The following is a 23902-nucleotide window of genomic DNA, read 5'->3' as shown; positions in this document are numbered from 1 at the left end:
ACAGCGGACCGAATCTCTAAGGCCGCCCGAGCTCCCAGCAAAGACGTTACATACTCCTGTACGTACATAGACACAGCACGGCATACCGCCGCACCAGCAGCGGCCCCAAGAATAACGGTAGCATCCGATAGAACCGCGTGGTCGAGTTTTATATCTAAAAAATCCGATAGCGTAGCCAAACCGGAGCTGATATGGGGATGGGGGGGCTGGGGACCTTCTATTACCGAGGCGATCAGATACAACGCTGCCATAAAAATGAACTCGCAGAAAAGACCAACCAAGACAGCCATCACCACAATAGCGATGTACCGCAATCGAACTCGGATAAAGTTACTATGGGCAACGTTCATAAATCTCTTTTCCGTAGGGGGCAGAGCCCCCAGAAAAGCATATCCGCCGGTTTTATGAACACCTAGAGCCCGTACGGCAGTGCCGTAGGGGATCCAAGGGGGTGCGGAGTCCCCTTGGTGGGAGTTCGACAGGGCAGAGGGCTCAGATAAAAACGGGGGCATTTAATGAATGCGCTACCCTAGGAGGCGCCTTTTCGTATAGCGGGCATGATACGCTTGGTGATGGCGACGATGTCTTGTGTGTCGAGTCCAGCGTTATCATGCGCAAAGCGGACGCGGTTGGCAGTATGGAGAAGTTTTCCCATATCCTGGGCTGTTTCGGAGGAGATCCAACCCCGAGACTGCCATTTTTGGACATCGGAAGATGTGACTTCGCCACCACCCGACCCAAATTTCCCTTGAACCCCGAGAGATATGGCCTGTAATGCTTTTCCCAGTGCCTCCTCTGGGGTATGCGCTTCTGGAATAGAGCTCAAGACCTTTTCCGCTCGCCGCCACACTCGTTGCCGCACCCGCTCAGACGTGTCCTGGAAAGCGGCGCGATATCGAGCCATCCCAAGAAGAAAGAGAAGGTACAATACTCCGAACCCAATGGGCATACCGAGAAATAACCGGGATATCCGTTCATCAGCAATACGATCCCGCTGGTGATATGGTAGCGGTAACGTCATTTTATTGACTCGAACATCATTGCTACGCGGGGGGCCTCCGGTGTTATAGGAATCCCCATGAGCATGGGAAACGGAGCCCTCCGCGACCTGGATCGGAATGGGTTCGCTGTATACGGTTTCGTATTGTCGAGTCTTCGTATTAAAGAAGGCGAACGGAATAGGAGGGCATATTTTGCGTACCTGCGTTCAGAGGACGGATAGTCCTCCGGAACACCATGCGGTTGCCGGTAATGCGCGGCGGGGCAGACGTCGGCATTGTCCGGAAATGATCTGACACCGGAGCATAATTAATCGAGTATTGGCGCGAGCACGCGATCCAACCGCGCCTCGTCTTGGACTGTACCCGCACGTACAACTCGATCGGATCGAGCCGCTTGACGCGAGTATGGAGTGTCTCGGTGGCGATGGTATACTGCCCTATTGCTCCGGAAAAAATCGGAGGGGCTCCAGGCGGAAGCTCCAATACTTGGATATCCCGGCTCGGGAGGTGCGCGTAAACGAGTTTCTGGCGTCCTTGATCTTGGTATATGACTTTCCATGAAACAGGGTTTCCATGTTATGGTCCCCGACTGCGCCGGTGTTATGCGGAACTTCCAGGTATGAGCTCGAAACGGCTCGCCTGATTCGATGACATCGTGCTCTCGGTAGACCGGGACGCTTTTCCGTACTTGAGACATGGGAGTCTTCTGGTTTTGGGCGTCAATAACTTCTATATCCTGGTTATTGGTAAACGGTAGTTCCGTATGGGCGAGCCTGGTCCCCCGGTCGTATAGGGGCGCATGTACCAACCATGACAACGTTACAATAGCGGATTGCCCCACATAAAGAGGGGTATCCGATACGGTCAATTTCAGGCGTGTTTGATGCGCATTGGTAGGAGGAGCATGCACGGTGATCGTAACGGGATTGGTCGTCACGCGCTCGCTGCCGATATGGACGGGATGGGCCCAATCGTGTATGTTCCCGAGCGTTCGGGGGAAACAGATATAGTGGCTTCGAGGGTTTGGCGTGAGACCGCTCCGGCACCGCTACTATGAAATGAAAACGAACTGCTGCGAAACCCCCGGTTTTGAAGCGATAGACCTGGTATTGTAAGGAAGCTCTAACGTTGGTTTTTGGGGGTTATTGCCGCCCCCAAAAGCTCCACGCGCACGCGTACTTCGCCGGTATCCCCCACGTAGACGTCCGGCGTTGGCGTAACCGCGGTTGCGCTGATTTGACCGCTCAGCCATGATGGCATAAGAGCTACCGGCCAACCCTGCTACTAGTAGTACCCGTATCATGGGTTTCCTCCTTACTGCGTCCTGCGCGAAAGGCGAGGTTTCGATGCCTTTTTGAGGATCGTGCCCCCTCTCCCTCAGAGAAATATTAAGCCGCAAACCTCATACAGACCCTAGGGGCAGGGTGTACGAACACGAAGTCGTATTGGGATACCCAGAGCTTGCGCATCATGCGGGAAGGTCGTGGGAGAAGATGCGGTGACGTCCGCGGAGAACAAAGACACCGGTAACACATCTATGACAAGGTAGCCTACCCGGAGTGCGCATCCCCCTGTCGGCGGCGCGGCTACTCGGAAACCGGTTGACCACATATCCTGGGGCAGTTGGTGAGAAGTAGAAAATGATATATCGCCCGCCACCATGGTGCGCATACGGTGATTGTACATGACCATATGGGAACGAGATTCCGCCCCTTCGCCGTAATGTAAAACATCTCGTCTTTCGGGAATCATGGATATACCATCGGCATGCAGAAATAGGGCGTGAGAACGACCAAACCAGCCCGTCGTCGGTGACGGTATATGACGCAAAGAAGTTTCTATATGAATAAGATCTCCCAAGGCAAGGTTCATCAGCCGGCTGGAGAGCGAGATGTGATTACGACGTATACGCGCGTCGACGACAGCTCGGATGTCCATATGATGGGGCAGACGTGCCATCACCTGTGAGGCGGTCGCGGCCACCATCAGGTAGCATGGTAAAACACATACTCTCGGCCTCCTGCCCACCTGAAACGGTGATCAAACATATTCAAATACAGTCTCCGCAGGCTCCCCTCGTCTAGTTCTGCTGGGTATATATAGTATGGCGCCAACGCAGACAGCTCCCAGTACCCGCGAGCATTAGACGAATATACGAGTTGTGATACGGCGCGCACGTGAAAAGGAATCTGGTATTGCATCCCGAGAGCTAGTTCGATACTTTCCACGATCGGCGAGACAAGAGGTGCCGCGCCCCCTCCTATGGTACCCGTTTCGGAAAGCTGTGACACCGGGGGACTAGATTGGTCTCGTTGCGCCACCACGGTAAAAATCCCAGTAAAGTCACGCGCTATGTCAAACACGACCAAATCGTCCGTGTAAGAGGAGTTCGGGACGATGAAAGTGTTTCGTTCGTCGAGGCTTCCGCGGAAAAATCCACCAAAACTCCATACCAATGGTGATAAAGAATAGGGACGCTTCGCAAGCTCGCCAGTATAGGGAACGACCTCGTGGGCCTCAGATGAGGATATTTGATATGCCGGTACAGGCGATTTCATCTCTTGTGTGCCCTTTTGTTGAACCAGGAATTCTGTCACGGACGGGTCACGCAGCTCCTCTCCATTTGGCTCCGTAAGAGACATACAAGATATTACGAGCCATACCGCTAAGCACCCGCCTATACCACCCAGGGAAAACCACACATTGAATACTCCACACAGCGGGTATAGCATAGACGTTTTCGAAATAAATTTCAAGGGTGCAGAGAAAGCATTTCTTATGCGACGGTCCTGCTCTCCGTTGTTTCCGAGGGTCTGTGTTCATTAATTTCTTTTTCTGAGGGGAGACGCCGCCCCTAAGCCCTAAGCCCGCGTCTCCCCGGTCGACTCCCCTCTCGGAGGCACTGCCGTGCAGGCATAGAATAGATTTTATGGTTTGATATAGGTTGATAGCCCAAAATGCAGACGGCTTTGTCACGCATGCGCGCGCCCCTCTTTGAGGGTTTTAGGGGGCGGGCTTTAGGTCGGATTCTCGAACCGTCGCTGGGTGCCCGTCTGGCAAGACCCGCACCCCCCGCTGGGTGCGGCATTTTCCGCCCCCAGACCCCCTAAAACCCTCAAAGAGGGATTTTAAGGTTGCTTGGGCAAGCCCCTGTTTTTGAGGTATAGTACACATCAAAAACCGTAAAAACCATTCTATGCCCGCACGGCAGTGCCTCCGAGAGGGGGAGTCTGAGGGGAGACGCGGAGCGGCGTCTCCCCTCAGAAAAAGAAATTAATGAACACAGACCCTAGGTCGGATTCTCGAACCGTCGCTGGCTGCCCGTCTGGCAAGACCGCACCCAACGAGGGGTACGGGTATTTATGGAATTGCGGTTACGGCCTTATCGGCAACCCCGGGCTCGGTGGTTTTTATTCCGGTCCCGTCCTCGGATTCTCGCCACGCCCCGCGTCTCGTTTTCTGAATAATGGGGAGGAGGTTATCTGGCTCTGTGAGAGGTTCATCAGAGAATGGCACATACTCTTGGTCTTCGTCGTATGGGAGTTCCTGCTCTATAACGGGTATAATCGGTACCATATCGATTTCTGATACAGTGCGATCGAAGAAGATGTTATATGGGGCATCGGCTTCTTCGGCTCCGTGCACTCCTTCGAGGGGATGAATTTTGGCGGCATCTTCATCGAACGGTGGTGCTATGGGAGAGGCTTGATCAACTTTGGACTCAAATGGGGGAAGGGGGTCGGGTTGCGCCTCCCTCCGCTCTCTCTTTGGTGCGGGCGTGTCCATCGGGCTAGACCCTGTGGTAGAACAACGTTTTAAATGAGTATCGCACGAACGAGCGTGCGGTTCTAAATCGTCGCACAAGAAGCCTTCCACGCCCCATTCTGGCGGCATGTGGCACGCGCATAGGCACCATGCATCTTGATGAACCGCGACTTCTGACGGGCGATAGCGCAGTATCGTTTCGCAATGTGTGGCGGCTTTAGGGTACTCGCCACGTTGTATGTGGTATTGTATCATCCCGTATTTTCCAAGCGACGTCGGCACTCTTTGAAAGTGGCGATATGCCCGGTCCAGTTGGCACGAATGCAAATACTGAAATCCTAGTTCTGTATGCATCATGGTACGGGACACCCCTGGTGCTCGCATCCATGCATTTTCCATGGCCCGAATCAGCCGAGGTCGTAGGTGCGTAAGACCCGATGCGCGTATCCCAATGTAAGCAGAAGCTCAATAGAGGCCAGCGGATGCCATCGAGCATGAACCATGTGGGTGGGCATCTTGCCCTCGGCAATCGCTTGCCCGGTGATAATGTCATCCGTGCGGTTCTGCGATACGCCTTTTTCCATGAGCACAAAGGCGCGATAAACTTCTAATCGGTTTTTCCAGTGCGGCTCCGTGGCCTCGCGGATCAGTCGGATGATCGTGTCTTCCGCTCGGTCGAACAACCTTCCACGGAGATAATCCACAACCATCCGCACTTCAGGCAGTTGCTGAAGAAAATCCGCCGTTACATGGACGGCACCCACGTGCATAACGATATTTTCATGTGGCGGCCTATCGGTGTGTGGAGAATGAGCCTTCACGGGCAGCGGACGAACATGGTGCCGATTCCCATTTGGAAACACAGCGGCGGGAGTGCGCGGGGATGCCGTGCTAGAGATGTGCGGCGGACGTTCTGCTCGAAGAGGTGGCGAATTATCGTCTTTAGGAAATTGCGGAAGGGTAGCTAGAGCGTATTCTTCCGTAATCAACTCGTCTTGAGTAGCCGTGAGCGCTTCCGCCGTGGAAACCCATTCATCGGCCACGAGGAGCCACAAAGCCACTACAACCAACGATACCAGGAGCAGTATGCCAATGAAAGAACGAAGGACCACCGATGTATACATACTATGCCTTTTTGGGGAACCATCCAACCAACACCCGCTTTGGGTATAGAACGTGCCAGAATGATAAAGTCCATTCTATGCCCGCCCCCCTAAGCCGAAAGGGGAGACGCGGGCTTAGGGCTTAGGGCGGCGTCTCCCCTCAGGGATACAGACCGCTAGGACGCTATCCCCCTGTGTCGGCGCCCCCCTCAGGGATTGTCGACAGGCTAAGCGACTTTTCGCACCACTCGCTTAGTTCGCGGAGCTGGTTTTGAGCGGCTGGATGACTGCACATGTACCGGATGTCTCGATCGAGTTTTTCCAGTCGGACCGCGCTGGAAGTGCCAATTCGGTAGTCGGCATAATGCTCACGGTCTCGGTACAGCGGATAGAGGGAACTGTTCTCCGGCAGAACCATCGGGTCATCCACCATGCGAACGCTTTGCCCCTGTAGAACGCGGTACGCATCATCCCGTATGCGCGCAACCTCGGCCCCCTCTAGGTGCACGTGCGACCTTTCGTGCAGGATTCGAGCGAACTTCACAGCGCGATACCAGTAGAATTGGGACAACTCATAAAGCTCCTTCGCGACGGTGATGCCTCGGAGTAGGACACGCGCATACGGTATATCCATCCAGCGCACCCGATCGCGCTCAAACGGACCCGCCCACTCGTAGTACGTCAGGCTAATCAGGTACGCAACACGAAAGTACATCATGTATTGGTACGTTTCGTACCCAACCTCGCTGTCGCTGATTGCAAGAGCCCTTTGAGGGTAGTCAAATGGTGCCTGAGCCGCCAAATGCAACATACGAAGTTTCCACGGATAGTCCCGAGAATGGTAGCTGAGCTCCTGCGTGTATAACGAATAAAATTCCTCGAGAAAGCGGTATGACCGTATCTGAGGAGCAGATAGCATATCCCGAACCGTATAGCCCGATACACTACCGGAAAGTCCCAGAATAAAAAAAATAGCGGCCATAAGTACTTTGCACATATCATAGTTATCGGATCGGACCCAATGGGCATAGAGGTCATTTTGATACGGGAACACCATGCCCTAACAAAAACCAATCCACTTTGGGGCGCTTTATGCTAGACTTTGAGTATCCGTGGTTGCTCATGATAATACTCCCCGTCTGCGCATGGACGTGGTATGTCATTCGCGGACGAATCCGAACCGAAACAGGAATCCCACATGGGTATATCGGAGTTATCGTCCCACGAGCACACATTCACATCTCCCCATGGAAACGACATATCCGCATCATCCTCGCCACCGTCATTGCCATCCTACTCGCCACCGTCGCCGCTAAGCCATATACCACCGATACAACAACACTAGAACAAAAAGCTCTAAACATCGTCGTCGTCATGGATGTTAGCACATCCATGAACTATGTCGACGCAGGACCCGATGACATGGTCGCCGATGGACTATACTTCCGACAAGGAAACACGCCCATCGCCGATCGACTCTCCAATGCAAAATCCGTCCTGGAAAACTTCGTACGGAAGCGACCACATGACCAAATCGGACTTGTCATCTTCTCCAATATCGCTCTGAGCATCGTACCTCGCACCTACGCACATAAAGCATTCCTAGAACGACTCAAACAGATTAATCCCCTCCGGGTCGGGAAAATGGGACTACAAGGCGCAACCGAAATGAGCGAAGGACTACTCAAAGGGATGGAAATGTACCGTACCAAAAACACAACCGCCCAACCAGACATAATCATCCTACTCAGCGATGGAAATAACACCTCACAAGAGAAAAATGTACTCGATGTCGCACGACGAATCTCGCAAAAAGGAATCGCATTATACATCGTCGGGATCGGAAGCCAAAACTTCGTCATGAAACCGATCTTCCACCCTCATGAAGTCCCCGAGCACGGTATGCGATATGAACTCGTTACATCCTCGCGACATGGACAAACCGATCGGACCTTTTTAGAGACACTCGCAAAAGCCGCCGACGGAAAAGCTTTCTTCGCTACCAAAAATCAACAGCTACAACACATCTATGACGCCATCGATTCACGAGAGCGTATCCCCGTCTCAAACGAAACAACTCAAGAAAATACCCAACCATATCAACGCGTGCCACTCACTCCATACTTCCTCGCCATAACACTCATACTATGGTGCATCGACGCCGCACTACGGATCACCGTGTTTAAAACACCCGCCGGACTCTAAACATAGAACGAGGACCACTATCCCATTTCCCCACCCAACACAAACGAAACTATAACCCGCTTCTCAAAGCGCATACAAACCATAAACGTAAAAAACGAAACATCACCATATCAACCACTTTGAACCCATACTACCGTGTTTCACGTGAAACATTAATAATCATTTATACTTGCATTTATGCCCCATGCAGCCACCTCCTGGAAAGGATTTACATCTCCAGACGTGAGTGTTTTTCTTGGAGGCGCTGTCCCTTAAACCCCTGCCTCCGTTTTCCCTTTGGGACCCCAAGCCCCGCTGGTTGCGGGTCTTGCCAGGCAGGCGTAAGAGGCGGTTCGAGAATCCGACCTAAAGCCTGTGTTCATTAAATGCGAACGCTTTTATATGTGAGGGCTTCGCCCCCACACCCCCACCAAGGGGGCTGCGCACCCCCAAGCGATCCCCAGCGGCACTGCCGTGCGGCATAACATGCGTTTTATAATTCTGACATGTGCTATATCCAAAAGCAAAGAGCTTTGCCAAGCACGCTAAACCCCTCTTTGAGGGTTTTAGGGGGTCTGGGGGCGGAAAACACCGCACCCAGCGGGGTTTGGGGGCAGAGCCCTAAAAGCCTAGCTCCAGATTAATGAACACAGACCCTAGAGCGGCGTCTCCCCTCAGAAAAAGAAATTAATGAACACAGACCCTAGCATGGCATGGGCGCCACCCTGTATTATTGTACTTATACTAGGCGATTGGAGGAGATTGTCGGATATGGTTCGGTGCATGTGGAGCGTTATACTCTCAGGATTATTTATGGTGATTCCGTACCTTGGATGGGGCTCGGTAGTTGTTTCTTTGGACGCGGTCGAGCCGGATATGGAGGCTGCGGAAGACGTGCGATGCGGGTGGTTTTTAAGGAGCTGGAGCGAGTCAAACTTCCGAAGCAGTTGTCTCATTTATCGGAGGATGTTCGTCGGGAGCAGTACCGAACGTTTGAGGCACTGGTAAAGAACCATGCTTACACGCTACTTTCTAAAACGCATATCCCTCGTTTTTCGTCATCGGCGCGGGCACACTATTACGTACTACGTGGTCTCGCGGGCTTACATGCGGATATGATCAAGACGGCCACTCGATTTTCCTCGGACGCCCCTGCTGTATACTGGGGTATGATTTTGTACGCTTCTTTGGCGACACAGCGTGTTGTGGACCCTCAGTGGATTAATAATTTTGTGATGGCGTTGCCGCGTGACCTTCGTCATAACCCGGTAACGATCATGCACTACTATCCCTTTTTGCTGTCTGGGATGTTACAATCCAGAGGGTCTACCTCGGACATGGCGGACCCGATGTTTCAAGCCTACCTGTCCTACCGTCGTCGCTCTACGCATGACACCCAGGCAACTCGGTCGTCTATTTTGGGTCTTTTCCGTGTTTATGCGGCGACGAGTGGGCACGAGCGTATGTTGCAAGGCTTGGATATTCCCGTTTCGCAGCGGGAAGAGGAACCCTCGGACATGGGTGCGGCGCACTCGTTACGTACGGTGCCCTCTCGCTCGTCTACGCAAGGCTCTTATGATCTTCTTCTGGATAACGAGAATACGTTTCCACAGACATGGACCTTGGACGCATCATCAACGATAGAGCATCCGCCGGAGATCGAGTTGTTGCATGCTAAAGAGTTCGCACGGTACCCGGCGAGGGCGTATCGTTTTGACTTTTCGCAGTACGTACATGTCCTTCGGGATCGTAGCGCCGATGAAGTCGTGCCTTTTAGGGTATGCCCCGGTCGGGAATATGGGATTATAAAGATAAGCGCGCCATGGTGTGGTCCGTGTCGTCGTTCATTCCCTCACTATTCTTCGTGGTTGGCCGAGTATCACGATCGTTTCTTTGGTGGGGTTATTATGCGTAGGAAAGATCTAGTCCGCGAGAAGCATCTGGACCTTCTAGAGCGATACTTTCTGAATCGTAATCCGTCTGGGGTTCCCTTTGGGACAACTCCAAAAGACGCGACCGATGCTGCCGGTTGGGCATTTATAAAGTCCGTTGGTATGTACGCGTTTCCGACCTATCTTCTTGTAGACCGCGAAGGGTATGTTCTGGCCGCGGAGGTTGGAGGGTTCCAGCGCATTGCCGATATCCTCCTCAAGGAAAGCTGAACCCGTGGATAACAGTCATTATCGTCTTTACTATTACGAGGTGGTCGGAAGGGTACAGGGGGTTGGCTTCCGCAGCTTCATACGTCGTACCGCGCTGAAACATGGGATTTCCGGATGGGTCCGTAACACCCCTTATGGAACCGTGGAGGGTCCAATTTTCCGCGCGCATAAAGGAGCATGACAATATGCTACGAGCTATTGAAAAAGGGCCGCCCGTAAGCCGGGTAGATACGATCCGGAGCCTCCAAACCCAGGGAGATGCTCCGGATGGCAATGCCGGCGAAGACGATCCGTTCCCCGTACGGGCGGATGGAAGCTATCGGGCCGTGTAAGGGGCGAAGTCGCATAATGCGAGCATGCTGTGCTCATTTTGGGAATGCTCGCCACTCGTGGGACCGTGTAAGGGGCGAAGTCGCATAATGCGAGCATGCTGTGCTCATTTTGGGAATGCTCGCCACTCGTGGGGACGGGTTGGAAGAAAGAGCGCTCATATAGCCGGATGTTTTGTTATCAATAGGGTTCGTAGTTTTGGATTGCGCCCCCGCAAGGGGCAGGAGGGCATCGTAAAGTACCGCTTATGACACAGCACCAAGTAGCCGAAGGCGAAAGCATAGAAATTGCTATTAAGAAATTTCGCAAGAAATGCGAACGGGAAGGTATTGGGCGCGAGCTGAAGCGTCGCGCGTTTCATGAAAAACCATCCCTGCGCAAAAAGCGAAAACTAGAGGCCATGCGCCGTAAAATTCTAAAAAAGCAGCGCAAACAAGCCCGTATTATGTCTTATCACTGAGCCTATGGCATCACATGGGGAAGTGGGTACGCTACACGGTTTCTTGGGGCATACTCTGGCCGATTGTCCGCCTCATGGCGTATATCCCCCATAGGAGTATTCCGTGGGTATCTCGCATCATTGTTACCGCGTTGCGGCCGTTCATAAAGCAGGAGTTGCGGCGAGCACAGGTCCGTATTGGACGGGTGTTTCCGCATCTTGTGCCGCATGTCATAGCCCGCCAGAGTGCCGAGCATGTTGTGGGAGTCACCATCCGCACGTTGCAGCGTGTGCGGCTTTCCCGCCAAGAAGCGCTACGCTATGTAGACCCGGGGAATAGTGCCTCCGTGATGGATGGACTACTGGCGCGAGGACATGGTATACTCGCGTTGTGCGGACATATTGGCGACTGGGAAAGCGCCGGTGCTATGTGTGCGGCGCTAGGGTATCCGGTGCATCTGGTGGTGCGTCCTCTCGATCATCCATACGCCGACCGATACCTAAATCGAATAAGAACCCGGTATGGCGCGCATACCATCGATAAGTTCTCCCAGTTGCGTCATATCTCACGCGCCCTCCGGCGCAACCATATGGTATGTATGGTGTGCGATCAGTACGCGCTACACCGAGGCGTCCCCATCACATTTATGGGCTATCCGACCCAAGCCGTCTCAGGACCCGCCATACTAGCAAAGCGATTCCCGAAACCCCCGTACTAATCTCTCACAGTACCGTAACTCCAAAAGGGCGGGTTTGCATAAACTTTGAAGAATATAACCGAGACCGGTTGCCCTGCGATATTGGAACGTTCACACGAGATTTCATGCAACAAGTCCATGACCGCTTTGCCCAGCATATTCAACAGCATCCGGCCCAGTGGATGTGGTTCCACGACCGCTGGCGGTAAAGGCACCGCCTCATACGTACTCCCGCATGCACAGAAGGTTGTTGATTTCTTGGGGGCTCTCTCTGCCCCCAAACCCCTTCTAGGGACCCTGCTCAGGTTCCCCAGACCCCTCCGAGCCCTCAAAGAGGGGCGCGCGCATGCGTGAGAAAATTCTTTGCTTTTGGATATAGACCATGCCCAAACTATAAAACACATTTTAAGCCCGCATGGCAGCGCCGCGGGGGCGAGGGCTTGCGCCCTCACATAGAGGCTTTGGCAGAAAGCCCGTCTCATCTGTGGAGGAGATAATACCATGGTAAGCACGGCCGCGGCATGGGGCTGGATAATACTGAGTACCCTGGATGCATCCCCTCAAAAGAGCGGTATTTCCGGGAAGTCCATTTTCATGGCATAACGAATATGCCATACTTTGAACGGAGTAGCGAAATCCCGGGAAGATATCGCCCGTCGCCATACTCACTACCAGGTCCGCCTGGGACATCATCAGAGTCGCCCTCGTATCATGGAAATTTCCCATTTCGTCGATGGGACATTATTGTCACCGATACCAGAACGCGGGGTACCGATTATTCGCTACGGGTACGACCATAGAGGACACCGTTCCTCGGAATCCTTTTGGATGTCCGAAGCGTTGGCGACATCCGTTGCCAACGTGCATCGCATTGAATACGAGTTTGATGCGCAAGGGCGCAACATTCGCCAACAATACTACAACATGCAGCACAAAAAGACCGATGGAGTCGCTCAAATACGTAAAGAATATGATCCGGTGCATTCCGCTCTCATATCAATTCGTTACTTTGACCGTGAGGAAAACCCAGTACACAACATCGATGGGTTTCACCATCATGAGTATTTCTGGGAGGCGGTCCCCCACCCTTCCCGTAAGCCACCCAAGAAAAACAAGGGATCTCCCCCTGCAACAGGAATACGACTGGCACAAGAGCATTATTTTGATCGCCGGGGACGCCCGGTACCCGGACCATTGGGAGGGGCCATCCTCTTGCACGTATACGCGCAAGACGGGAAATATATCGGAAAGCGCATTTTGGACGACCGGTGGCGCATAATAAGCGACATGTTACACCGAGAAAACCAGACAGAACCGTAGCGAACCAGTCGATAGGTAGACCAAGCCCTCCAGCGTTCGTATATACACAATACCGTTCGGAACCGCAAGGAGGTTGTGTGAAGTTGCGTTTTTGGGGAGTGCGAGGCTCTCTTCCCGTGCCCGGTGCCCATACATCCCGCTATGGCGGCAATACCACGTGCCTGGAAATACGGGACCGCGAAGGTCATTACCTCATCGTAGATGCTGGAACTGGGATACGAGAACTGGGGAACCACTTGGTAGCCCATGACATCAAACCAGGACAAGAAACCCACATCACTATTCTGTTGACCCATACTCACTGGGATCACGTGCATGGGCTGCCTTTTTTCGCCCCCCTATACTTACCCCACGTCTCAATAAATATAATCGGACCGATTAACTTCGCCGGCAGCCTCGAAAACACGATCTACGGACCGGAGAATCAAAAATATTTCCCCGTAAACCAGTCCCAAATTCAGGCCACTGTCACGTTTCAAGAAGTCCAGGAAACCTCGCTTGAAGTAGAACACTTTACCATAAAGACCCAGTACCTGAACCATCCAGTACTCGTGCTCGGATACCGTATTGAAAAAGATGGACACGTCGTTGTTACGTGCTTCGATACCGAGCCATATCAAAATATCCTAGAAGCAGGATTGCCACGCTTAGACCCCTTGCGCTCGTTGGGAACCCAGACCATGAACGATGCCGAAAACTACGCTCGAGAGATGAACCAGCGAGTGATTACCCACATGAGTGATGCTGACATTTGTGTATACGATGCGCAGTATACCGCAGAAGAGTACAAAACGCGGGCAGGATGGGGGCACTCGTCTATGAGCTACGCTATAAAGGCCTGTCAAGAAGCTAATGTGAAACGGCTGGCCCTATTTCACCATGACCCGGACCGCACGGACGATGAGGTGGATCAACTAGCACAAGATATTACCAGATCTGGTAGCGAGCGCGGGGACAGCCTGGATGTGTTTTTTGCACGAGAACGTTTAGAAGTCATGCTCTAGGGTCTGGGTTCATTAAACTCGTGTCGTGAATTTCTTGGGGTCTCTGCCCCAGAGACCCCTGCTGGGGTGCGGCATTCCCCGCCCCCAGACCCCCTAAAACCCTCAAAGAGGGGTTTTAAAGATCGCTTAGGCAAGCCCCTGTTTTTAGGTATAGCACGCATCAAAACCGTAAAATCCATTCTATGCCCGCCCCTCTAGGCCGACAGTGCCTCCAAGAGGGGAGTCGACGGGGGGAGCGCGGAGCGGCGCCTCCCCTGTCGGAAAAATTAATGAACACAGACCCTAATAATTGAGAGGGGCGGAGTACGTCGCAATGCCAGATGCAGCGGTTGGTGATGTATGGGAAGTGCCGTCTCATATCGATGAGATGCTTCTTTTTGGGCCCCAGGATTCCCATCTACGCCTTCTGGAGGAGCTCTGTCATGTTCGAATTTTGCATGTAGGGCATCGCACCGTGGAGATAGAGGGAGAATCTACCCCGGTTCGGACCGTAGTCCATGTTCTGAATACGTTATCACGTGATGTCGAACTCAACACACGGGAATCCGTGTCCCAAGATCACGTGATTCATCTGTTGCAGAAAACACAATCCCCAGATCCCGTAGATGGGAATATCGATACACTCTACTTCTCGCGCATCTCCCGAGACGTGGTCGCCCGCACCGAAGCCCAAAAACGCTACATGCATGCCATGCTGGAAACCGACCTGTGCTTGGCGTACGGAGCGGCCGGCACGGGCAAGACCTATTTAGCCATTGCGACGGCCCTATGGTTACTGGAAAAGAAGCGGGTAAAAAAGATTATACTCACCCGACCGGTGGTAGAGGCTGGCGAGAATCTCGGTTTTTTACCCGGGGATGTCGAAGAGAAAATAAGCCCATACATGCGGGCCATGTTTGACGCTATTTTGGATTTTATATCACCAACCAACCTGCAGCAGTGGCAAGAGAAAAATATCATTGAAATTGCGCCTCTGGCTTACATGCGAGGCCGTACCATTCAACATGCGTGCATTATCCTCGACGAGGCTCAGAATGCTACGATTCCGCAGATGAAGATGTTTCTTACTCGCATGGGTCTTGGGGCTCGCGTGGTTGTTACCGGTGACCCAAGCCAGATAGATCTTCCTAGAAGTGCGCCGTCTGGGTTTCTTTTTGCAAAGAAAGTATTGGAGCATATCCCGAACGTATCCATGGTACATTTTAATCGGCATGATTCGGTCCGTCATCCGCTCGTTGCATCTATCATCCAATCTTTTGAGTCTCATGGTGCCTAATATCAAGAGTCTATTTATGTTGTCCACCGATCCCAAGCCCCCATATGCTCGTGCCCTTACCCGTGTTCGTCCTGACCAGGGCGACGGGGGCAGGACCGTCACACAAACCCTCATGGAAATTTCCCGGCCTGAAAAGCCTCGACCCAGGTAGTACACATGGAAAACACTGCTGATATGCCAAGCGATGCCGATGCACAGCCGCCCCCGGAACTGCGACATACGATAGATATTGCCTGGGAATACCCGAAACCTCACTTCATCCACGAAGCTAAGCTCATCGCATGGACAAGCGCTGCTATGAACATAGTGTGCCGCTATTCCCAAGAGCTCAGTATTCTCATGTGTGGCAAGACGCGCATGCAAGAGCTAAATAAACAATTTCGCAATGTGGATCGTCCGACGGATGTTCTAAGCTTCCCCTACGAAGACAATCTTGGAGATGGGGTTCTGCTGGGTGACATTGCTATATGCATACCCGTAATTCACGATCAAAGCAGCGAATATGGGCACCCGTTTGACATGGAACTGAAGATGATGATGGCACATGGACTCTTACACCTATTAGGATACGATCATGAAAGCGATGAAGAAGCTCGCATTATGGAGGCCCGAGAGCGTGCTATCAACGAGGAACTGGGAGGGATAGCGCTATGCTAAAAAGAATACGGGCCCTCCTAAGAGGTCACAAAGACGTAAACGACCCGAGCCATCTCAGTCATCACAAAGGGCAAAATGGTGGAGAGCTTCCTCCATCAACATCACTCATCGTGCGAGAAATACAGGCCACACTATACCGGTTTGGAGAAACGACCGTTAAGGAGATTATGATACCTCGGGTAGATGTAGTGGGCATTCCAGTAGACTACCCCATCCGGGATATCGCGGACTTTGTTTCCGAACACGGGCATTCTCGTTTCCCGGTGTACGAAGAGAGCATCGATCATGTCCTGGGGATTCTCCATGCAAAAGATTTACTGCGTCTGATCCGCACACCGGAGAAACCTCCTCCCCTCACAGAATTCTTGCGAAAGGCTACGTTTGTCCCCGAACTGAAACGAATCGACGATATGCTCGTCTCCCTCAAGGCCCTGCATACCCACATTGCCATTGTTATGGACGAGTATGGCGGCGTAGCGGGACTCATTACCCTGGAGGACATTCTTGAGGAACTCGTTGGAGAAATACGGGATGAGTATGACAACGAAGAAGAATCAATAACCCCCATTGGCGAGAATCTGTACCGGGTGAGCGCGCGCACCCATATCGAGGACTTGGGTAACCACTTAGGTATCACGTTTGATAATACCGAAAACGATTCTATTGGCGGATACGTACAACACATGCTAGGCCGCGCGCCGCAACTCAGTGACGAGGTATCGGTACACAATTTTCGATTTCGGGTCGAAAGCATGGACGGCACCAAGCTACAATGGTTACGGGTCATTCGAGAACTGGAAAATCATCCCCCTTCCGAAGCCGGTGCCAATACATAATTCCGCGTGCTCGGGTATTCTGTGAAGCCTTTGGCAAGAGGGTTCCGGTAGGCTTTAGGGTCTGTGTTCATTAATTTCTTTTTCTGAGGGGAGACGCCGCTCCGCGTCTCCCCTCAGACTCCCCTCTCGGAGGCACTGCCGTGCGGCATAACATGCGTTTTATAATTTGGGCGTATTCTCTATATCCAAAAGCCAAGGGCTTTGCCAAGCATGCTAAACCCCTCTTTGAGGGCTCGGAGGGGTCTGGGGAACCCGAGCAGGGTCCCCAGCGGGAGTATGAGGGCAGAGCCCTCACAAAATCTATCCCAGATTAATGAACACAGACCCTAGGGGGACGGGCATAGAATGGATTTTACGGTTTTGGTACGTGCTACACCTAAAAGCAAAGAGCTTTGTCAAGCATGCTAAAACCCTCAAAGAGGGATTTAAGGGGGTACTGCCGTACGGGCTTTAGGTCGGGTTCTCGAACCGCCTCTTATGCCCGTCTGGCAAGAGCCTTTTTCCAGGCACAGAGCTTGCCTAAACCATAAAACAGTCTTGTGAGTATTGCATGAAGCCTAAATTGGGTCCATACCGTGTGTTGCGTCATGTTCCGAACACACTTTCTATTTTGAACCTCTTGCTCGGAGTGTGGGCCATTATATCGGCCGTTCACGGCTGGTGGGGCATGAGCATGCTCGCATTGTTATTGGGAATCCTTTTTGATGGTTGGGATGGACGCATTGCGCGCCGTCTGGGCACCCTAAACCCACTCGGCAAGGATCTAGATAGCCTGGCTGATTTGGTAAGTTCTGGCGTCGCCCCGGCCCTACTCGTATTTTTTGCGATGCATAGCCCTTCGATCGTAGACACCATGCCATCGTGGCTCGCGAGTGCGCGCGTTGGGATTATCCATCTTCCAACGCTTTTTATCGCCGCCGCCTTTATAACCGCTGCCGCCATACGATTGGCGATATACAACACCTCGGATACCAGCACGGTTTTCTATGGGATGCCAACTACGGCAGCAAATGGTGTGATTACGACAACGATTACCCTCCCATGGCTTCCGCTTAGCTTCTGGGATATCTCCATGAGCGGAGAGCCGTGGGGTGGGTGGCATTACGATCCGGTATGGGTATTAGCATTATTACTGATATTAGCGGCGGCGATGGTGCTGCGCATTCCATACCCCAAACCGGGTCGTATCACCTTAAGGGTTGCGTGGATCCCTCTTGGCGTTGTGGGCATGGGAATTATGGTGTTTTTCTCCTATACCGTGCACGCTATATTTCTAGCGTATGGCGTACTCGCGCCGTTATGGTGGCTATACCGTGCTCGCGGAAGACGGCAAGACATCGGCATTAACGTTTGAACAAAATTTTCTTTGGTTTTATAATACGGTCTTGGTTGAAAAGCCCTCTGTTAAAAGAACCAGGATCTGTATTATGAAGAGTAACCGAGTTCAAGTTGGTACCAAACATGGCGTACACATGAGGATCGCTGGGGTTATTGTGCAAGCGGCCTCTCGTTTTCGTTCTTCGATATTTGTCTCCAAAGGCGGTGTCAAGACCAACTGCAAATCGATTCTGGGGCTTATTTCGCTCACGGTTCATCATGGAGAAGTACTAACGATTGAGGCGGAGGGTGACGATGAACATGCCGCTATCACGGAGATTTCCTCGCTCTTGGCCAAAGACCTCAGTGATCTGGGTGCTCCCGGATGACCTAACCATTCCCAGACCTCCTTGCGATACCTAGGGTCTATGCCCGTACGGCAAGACCTCACCCAGCGGGGGGGGGGTACGGGGGCAGAGCCCCCAGAAAAGGATATTCTGGGTTTAATGAACACAGACCCTAGAGTGGGGGTCCGCACCCTTGGAAAAGCTCCTTTTTAGGGGAGGAGGGTGCGCCCAAGCCCTAAAACCCTATTTGTACCCGCGCTACTCTATACTGTTTCTCGGTGGAGACCTAAGCCATGGTGCCGCTGGCGGGTCTTGATAACGGCAATGGTGCCTGGTGTATTGTGGCCTTCTGCAAACAGTGACGATGGGCTTGGGGTCATGATTCATGTCCCCCATGCTTACGTATCGTTTGGGGACATCCAACGCATACAGGTCCGCATCTCATCGGACCGGATGATCCATCCAGAGGATACAGCCCGAATACGCACGATCGCTTTTTGGGAATCGCGGTGGCATTCCAAAACACCACCGTCTCGATTTTCTTGGGTACGCCCAGTTTCGGTAGCAACTACAACCCATTACGATGCGCGCGTCATCACGATAACCTATGCTTTTCAGATGCTATGTCCCGAACCTGGATACTTTGCGCCCAGCAAGCTTTCTATCGGAGGCCGCGTTGTATCCATCCCACCCATTCCAATAACACCTTTGCTCGACGAAGGTGGAGGCGACGATAGCCCGCCATCTATACTTTGGGGAGAGGGCGGAAGTCCATCAACACATGCTAGCGGAGGGTCCGGGACGACCTTCATCGTCTGGGGAATCATTGGCGGGATAGCGGTGGGCATAATAATCTTCGTCTTGGGCTCATGGTTACGGTGGACTATGGGGATACCAGAACCCGCTCGCTATGGACTATCCCGGCGTATGGCATCCCGTATACACATGTGCAGGCAGCAGGGACGGAAGGCGCACCACGCTATCCCAGAGCTACAGAGTATCTATCAAACCTTGAATGATGCGCTAAGACAGGCTCTCATGGGCGCCAGCCGGGATCCAGATATGGGTTACTGCCCACTTCCCAAGCTCCGCAGAAAAATGAATATGCTACTTCCAAAGCAAGATTATGACCAAGGCGTGTTTATACTAACCGCTTGCGAACGCGTTATGTTCCAGCGTTTACCTCCCACTTATCCGGTGTCCGAAGACATACAGCGTCTGATTGATATAGTGCGTGTTATCAATCAGGGAAAAAGGAAGGGCAAGAAAGACCGTGACGTACTCATCGAATCGCCCATTCATGGCTCGCATGACCGAGAATCGTCGGCTCACTCATATGGAATCCGATAAAGAAACCCGCCACCATGTGGTGGATATATCGGGTTCCGGGATGACATACGAATGCGGAGATGCTCTCGGTATTTTGCCGCATCATCCTAGTGATTTGGTCCATCGGATTATGGACCGAGTACGAGATCCCGATGCCTTAGTGCCATTACCGCGCTCCGGAGAATTGGTCCCTCTACACCAGGCTTTGACTCAGCACTATGCTCTCCATCCGGTCTCGGTGAGGTTTCTTCAGGCGGTCCAGGAAAAGCTTCCCGAAAATTCTTCCGACCGCTCTCAACTCGAGGCGATCATGACCGACCCCAAGATTCGTAGGACATACGTTGTCGAGCGTGATTACGTAGATATACTCTCCCAGTATCCCCGCATATCCTGGTTTGCCGAAGAAGTTACCCAAACGATGCGGACTCTTCTCCCCCGACTATACTCCATGGCCTCGTCACCGTCCGTCTACCCAGCAGAGGTACACCTTACCGTAGCCACGGTACGCAGTCATATCCGAAACCGCATGCGGGGAGGAGTTGCGTCTACGTACCTTGCCGACCGACTGCCTTTAAACCAACCGATCCTCCCGGTGTACGTCAAAGCATCTAATTTCCGGTTGCCGTCCGATCCATCAACCGACACGATTATGGTGGGACCGGGAACCGGCATTGCCCCATTTCGAGGTTTCCTCCAAGAACGACTTCATACTGGTGCCACCGGACGTAACTGGCTCTTCTTTGGTGAGCGGCGACGACAATACGAATATCTGTATGAAGACGAGCTCGCCAGCATGACACGATGGGGGATACTAACCCACCTCGACCTTGCGTTTTCACGCGATCAAAACGAAAAACAGTATGTACAGCATCTTATAGAAAAACACGGGAATACTATTTGGAAATGGATTGACAAAGGGGCCCATTTTTACGTTTGTGGAGATGCGGCTCATATGGCCCGCGATGTAGATAACACGCTCGTAAATATCGTGGAGAAGCACGGCAACAAAAAAACCGATGCGGCCCGTGAATACGTCCGCGCTATGCGTAAAAACAAACAATACCAACGTGATGTGTATTAGGGTCTGTGTTCATTAATTTCTTTTTCTGAGGGGAGACGCCGCCCTAAGCCCGCGTCTCCCCAGTCGACTCCCCTCTCGGAGGCACTGCCGTGCGGGCATAGAATAGATTTTATGGTTTTGATATAGGTTGATAGCCCAAAATGCAGACGGCTTTGTCACGCATGCGCGCGCCCCTCTTTGAGGGTTTTAGGGGGGGTACTGCCGACTTAGAGGGGGCGGGCTTTAGGTCGGATTCTCGAACCGCCTCTTATGCCCGTCTGGCAAGACCGCGCCCTGGTGCTTGTTATTAGATTTGCGGCGGCATGGAGGTGTACGATATGATGCGTAATAGCAAGGGATATAGTGTATTTTTTATCGCACTACTAGTGCTCGGAGGCTCTGTTTTTTTCACGGTCCGCGCCGAGGGAGAAGACAAACCGCCCGAAGCTGACGGTTCCGAAGAGACCGCACCGTCGGGCTCTTCTCGTTCCGCAGGAGGCGGGACCGTGGGCGTCCCGAGCCAAGAAAGCGATGCGAAGCCCCCTTCTTCGGGGAAAGTCACATCAGCAAGGCTCCAACTGGCAAAAGAGGCCGCTTCAGGTCCGATGCGGAATATCGGCTCGTCAGAACCGGTTTTGTTTCACGGACCGGGCATCTATGATAGCGATACCGGCACCATGATGGAGCATCCGAACCAAAAAGACGGGACCCTCCCTCACCTTGCAATCGAGGATGGAGCATCCCTTCCCGGTGGAAACGCCCAGGGTGGAACATCTCTTTCCGGTGGGAACGCCCAGGGTGGAACATCCGATCCCGGTGGGAACGCCCAGGGTGGAACATCCGATCCCGATGGGAACGCCCAGGGTGGAACATCCCTTCCCGGTGGAAACGCCCAGGGTGGAACATCCCTTTCCGGTGGGAACGCCCAGGGTGGAACATCTCTTTCCGGTGGGAACGCCCAGGGTGGAACATCCGATCCCGATGGGAACGCCCAGGGTGGAACATCCCTTCCCGATGGGAACGCCCAGGGTGGAACATCCGATCCCGATGGGAACGCCCAGGGTGGAACATCCGATCACCACCTCAACCAAGATTCCAATACTCCGTCTGTTCGTGATGGGGAGACCAAAAGACCGGGACAGAATACCGGAGATGTGTCTATTGGTGGTGCTGTAGACTCTGGATATAAAACGCCACTTGGTGGTCATGACTCGGACCTTGTGGAAAGCAACCGCGAGGACATGGATAGTATAGGCGACGGACCATGGACCGACCCACTTCCTTCCACAGACGCCTACCACGCCCCACCCCGATCGTCTGACGAACGCACGTCCCCGCAAGCGGATGGGACCGTACCTTCGAAATTGGAGGCGGACCTAAATGCAGTGCTAGGTGATTACAAGAATATTACCGACGCTCTGACTCAGATGAATGCCTACGTGCGGAGCTCGGTTGACAACACCCTCAGCGACGAGGATCGCAGCCGCGCCCTTCGGCGGGCTCTGTACAACGCCGGCATTGTTAGCAAGCGGGTTATCGTATCAGAGGCCCAGGACCATGAATCGTTTCGCAACCATCCGCTTTTTCCAGTATCCGTACACTATTTCCGCACATGCATTGAAGTCGATCAGGACCCGCAACATAATTTGTCCGGGGTTTACATACGCCCGTACGTTCAACTTGGCGAAATTGGGCTCGAGTCCGGACAAACCCATGCGTCTATCGAATATGTACGCCGTGGTTTAAAGATTGATCCGCAACACGAGCGTCTGCGCATCATTTTTGCGGAGAGCGCTCTCACGCTAGCGAGCTCTCCGTCGGTTTCTCAGAAAGATCTGAAAACGAGCATCACGTACCTGACTCCTATTGCTCCGAAAAAGAAGGACGTGCGCATCTGGTATAACCTGGGGCGGGCTCAGTACTTGGTACAAGACTACCCAAATGCGATAGAATCTTTGTCTCAAGGGCTCGCAGTCGACGATGGGCATGTTGAAACGCACTTGCAGTTAGCGGTGCTCTACCACGCTCAAAAAGACTCGACACAAGCGCAGCATCATATCCAAAAAATCCCAACGAGTAGCCCTCTGTATCCCCGGGCGTTACTCCTCCAATCGGATATTTTTCTGGTCCGGGGGGCACCGCAAGATGCGCTCCCCGAGTTGGAACGTCTCCCGGCAGCCCGCGATTACCAGGGATTTGTCGCCGAACGCATTGCCGATATCTACATGCAGCACGGCCAAACCCCCGATTCCACGACGTTGGCCAATGCCCACGCTCGCTATGAGAGCGCTCGTCGCCAGTGCGAGCAGAATGCGTGCCTACCCGCCCGCGCGGCACTCTTGTGGTATAAAATTGGCATTGTACACGTGCGGCAAAACGACATTGCAAAAGGGATAGATGCTATCGAGAAGAGTCTGGAAACGCCCCAGTTCTCGCGACGAGAAAACGCCCTTGAATTAAAACAGGTTCTGGAAAAATCGAGACATAATCGTTAGGGTCAGCATTCATTACATGGGGACTCCCCCTAGGGCATTGTGGCAACGCAGAGTGGGTTTCTGCATTTTGGGAACTGCGATATCCCCGATAGGAGACATCACGTGTCTAGCCATTTGGCACTACGGTCTACGGTATCAAAAGGGATAGGGTTACTCGGGGTACTGCTACTCGTATTTTCCCTATCTATGAATGCTTTTTTGCCAGCATTTCTGGGCGAAGAAACCTACATACCCATTGTTTTAGCGGTAATTTTTCTTTTAGCGTCCGTGATTTTGAGCATTCACCGGTTCGCCGATTTACTCGGACAGTCGTTTCACTTGGCACTGGGCATTACGTTTTGGGGTCTGTGGCTCGTAGCGTGCGGGGCGTTTCTCTTTGCTGACACGCCGAACCCTTATTCGGCAGTTGGCTCGGCTCCCCTGATACAATTATACCCACATGGGGATCCGCTGGTGACCGACGGCGGTGTTATGATCCCGTGGGAGCTGGAAACTCACGTTGTTATCTCGTACGCGTATCTGATCGGCTTGATACTGGTGCTATGTGTGGGCACGGACGTATTTCTCGGGATATACGGA

At 52.8% G+C, this 23902-nt stretch overlaps 3 protein-coding genes across 3 annotated transcripts; all 3 read left to right on the top strand.

Annotated features, from left to right (window-relative positions):
• Positions 1-14319: 14319 nt before the first annotated feature.
• Positions 14320-15282, top strand: LOC135830549 (phoH-like protein). Its single transcript, XM_065342790.1, has one exon. It carries the CDS (start codon positions 14320-14322, stop codon positions 15280-15282), a length of 963 nt encoding a protein of 320 aa, XP_065198862.1.
• Positions 15283-15932: 650 nt separating this feature from the next.
• LOC135830548 (magnesium and cobalt efflux protein CorC-like) lies at positions 15933-16775 on the top strand. Its single transcript, XM_065342789.1, has one exon. The coding sequence runs from the start codon at positions 15933-15935 to the stop codon at positions 16773-16775; it is 843 nt and encodes a 280-aa protein (XP_065198861.1).
• Positions 16776-19829: 3054 nt separating this feature from the next.
• LOC135830547 (sulfite reductase [NADPH] flavoprotein alpha-component-like) lies at positions 19830-20849 on the top strand. Its single transcript, XM_065342788.1, has one exon. The coding sequence runs from the start codon at positions 19830-19832 to the stop codon at positions 20847-20849; it is 1020 nt and encodes a 339-aa protein (XP_065198860.1).
• The last annotated feature ends 3053 nt before the right edge of the window (positions 20850-23902 follow it).

Source organism: Sycon ciliatum, unplaced genomic scaffold (assembly GCF_964019385.1).
Source record: "Sycon ciliatum unplaced genomic scaffold, ocSycCili1.1 SCAFFOLD_1234, whole genome shotgun sequence".
NCBI lineage: Eukaryota > Metazoa > Porifera > Calcarea > Leucosolenida > Sycettidae > Sycon > Sycon ciliatum.
This window is presented reverse-complemented; position numbering and strand designations above follow the sequence as displayed.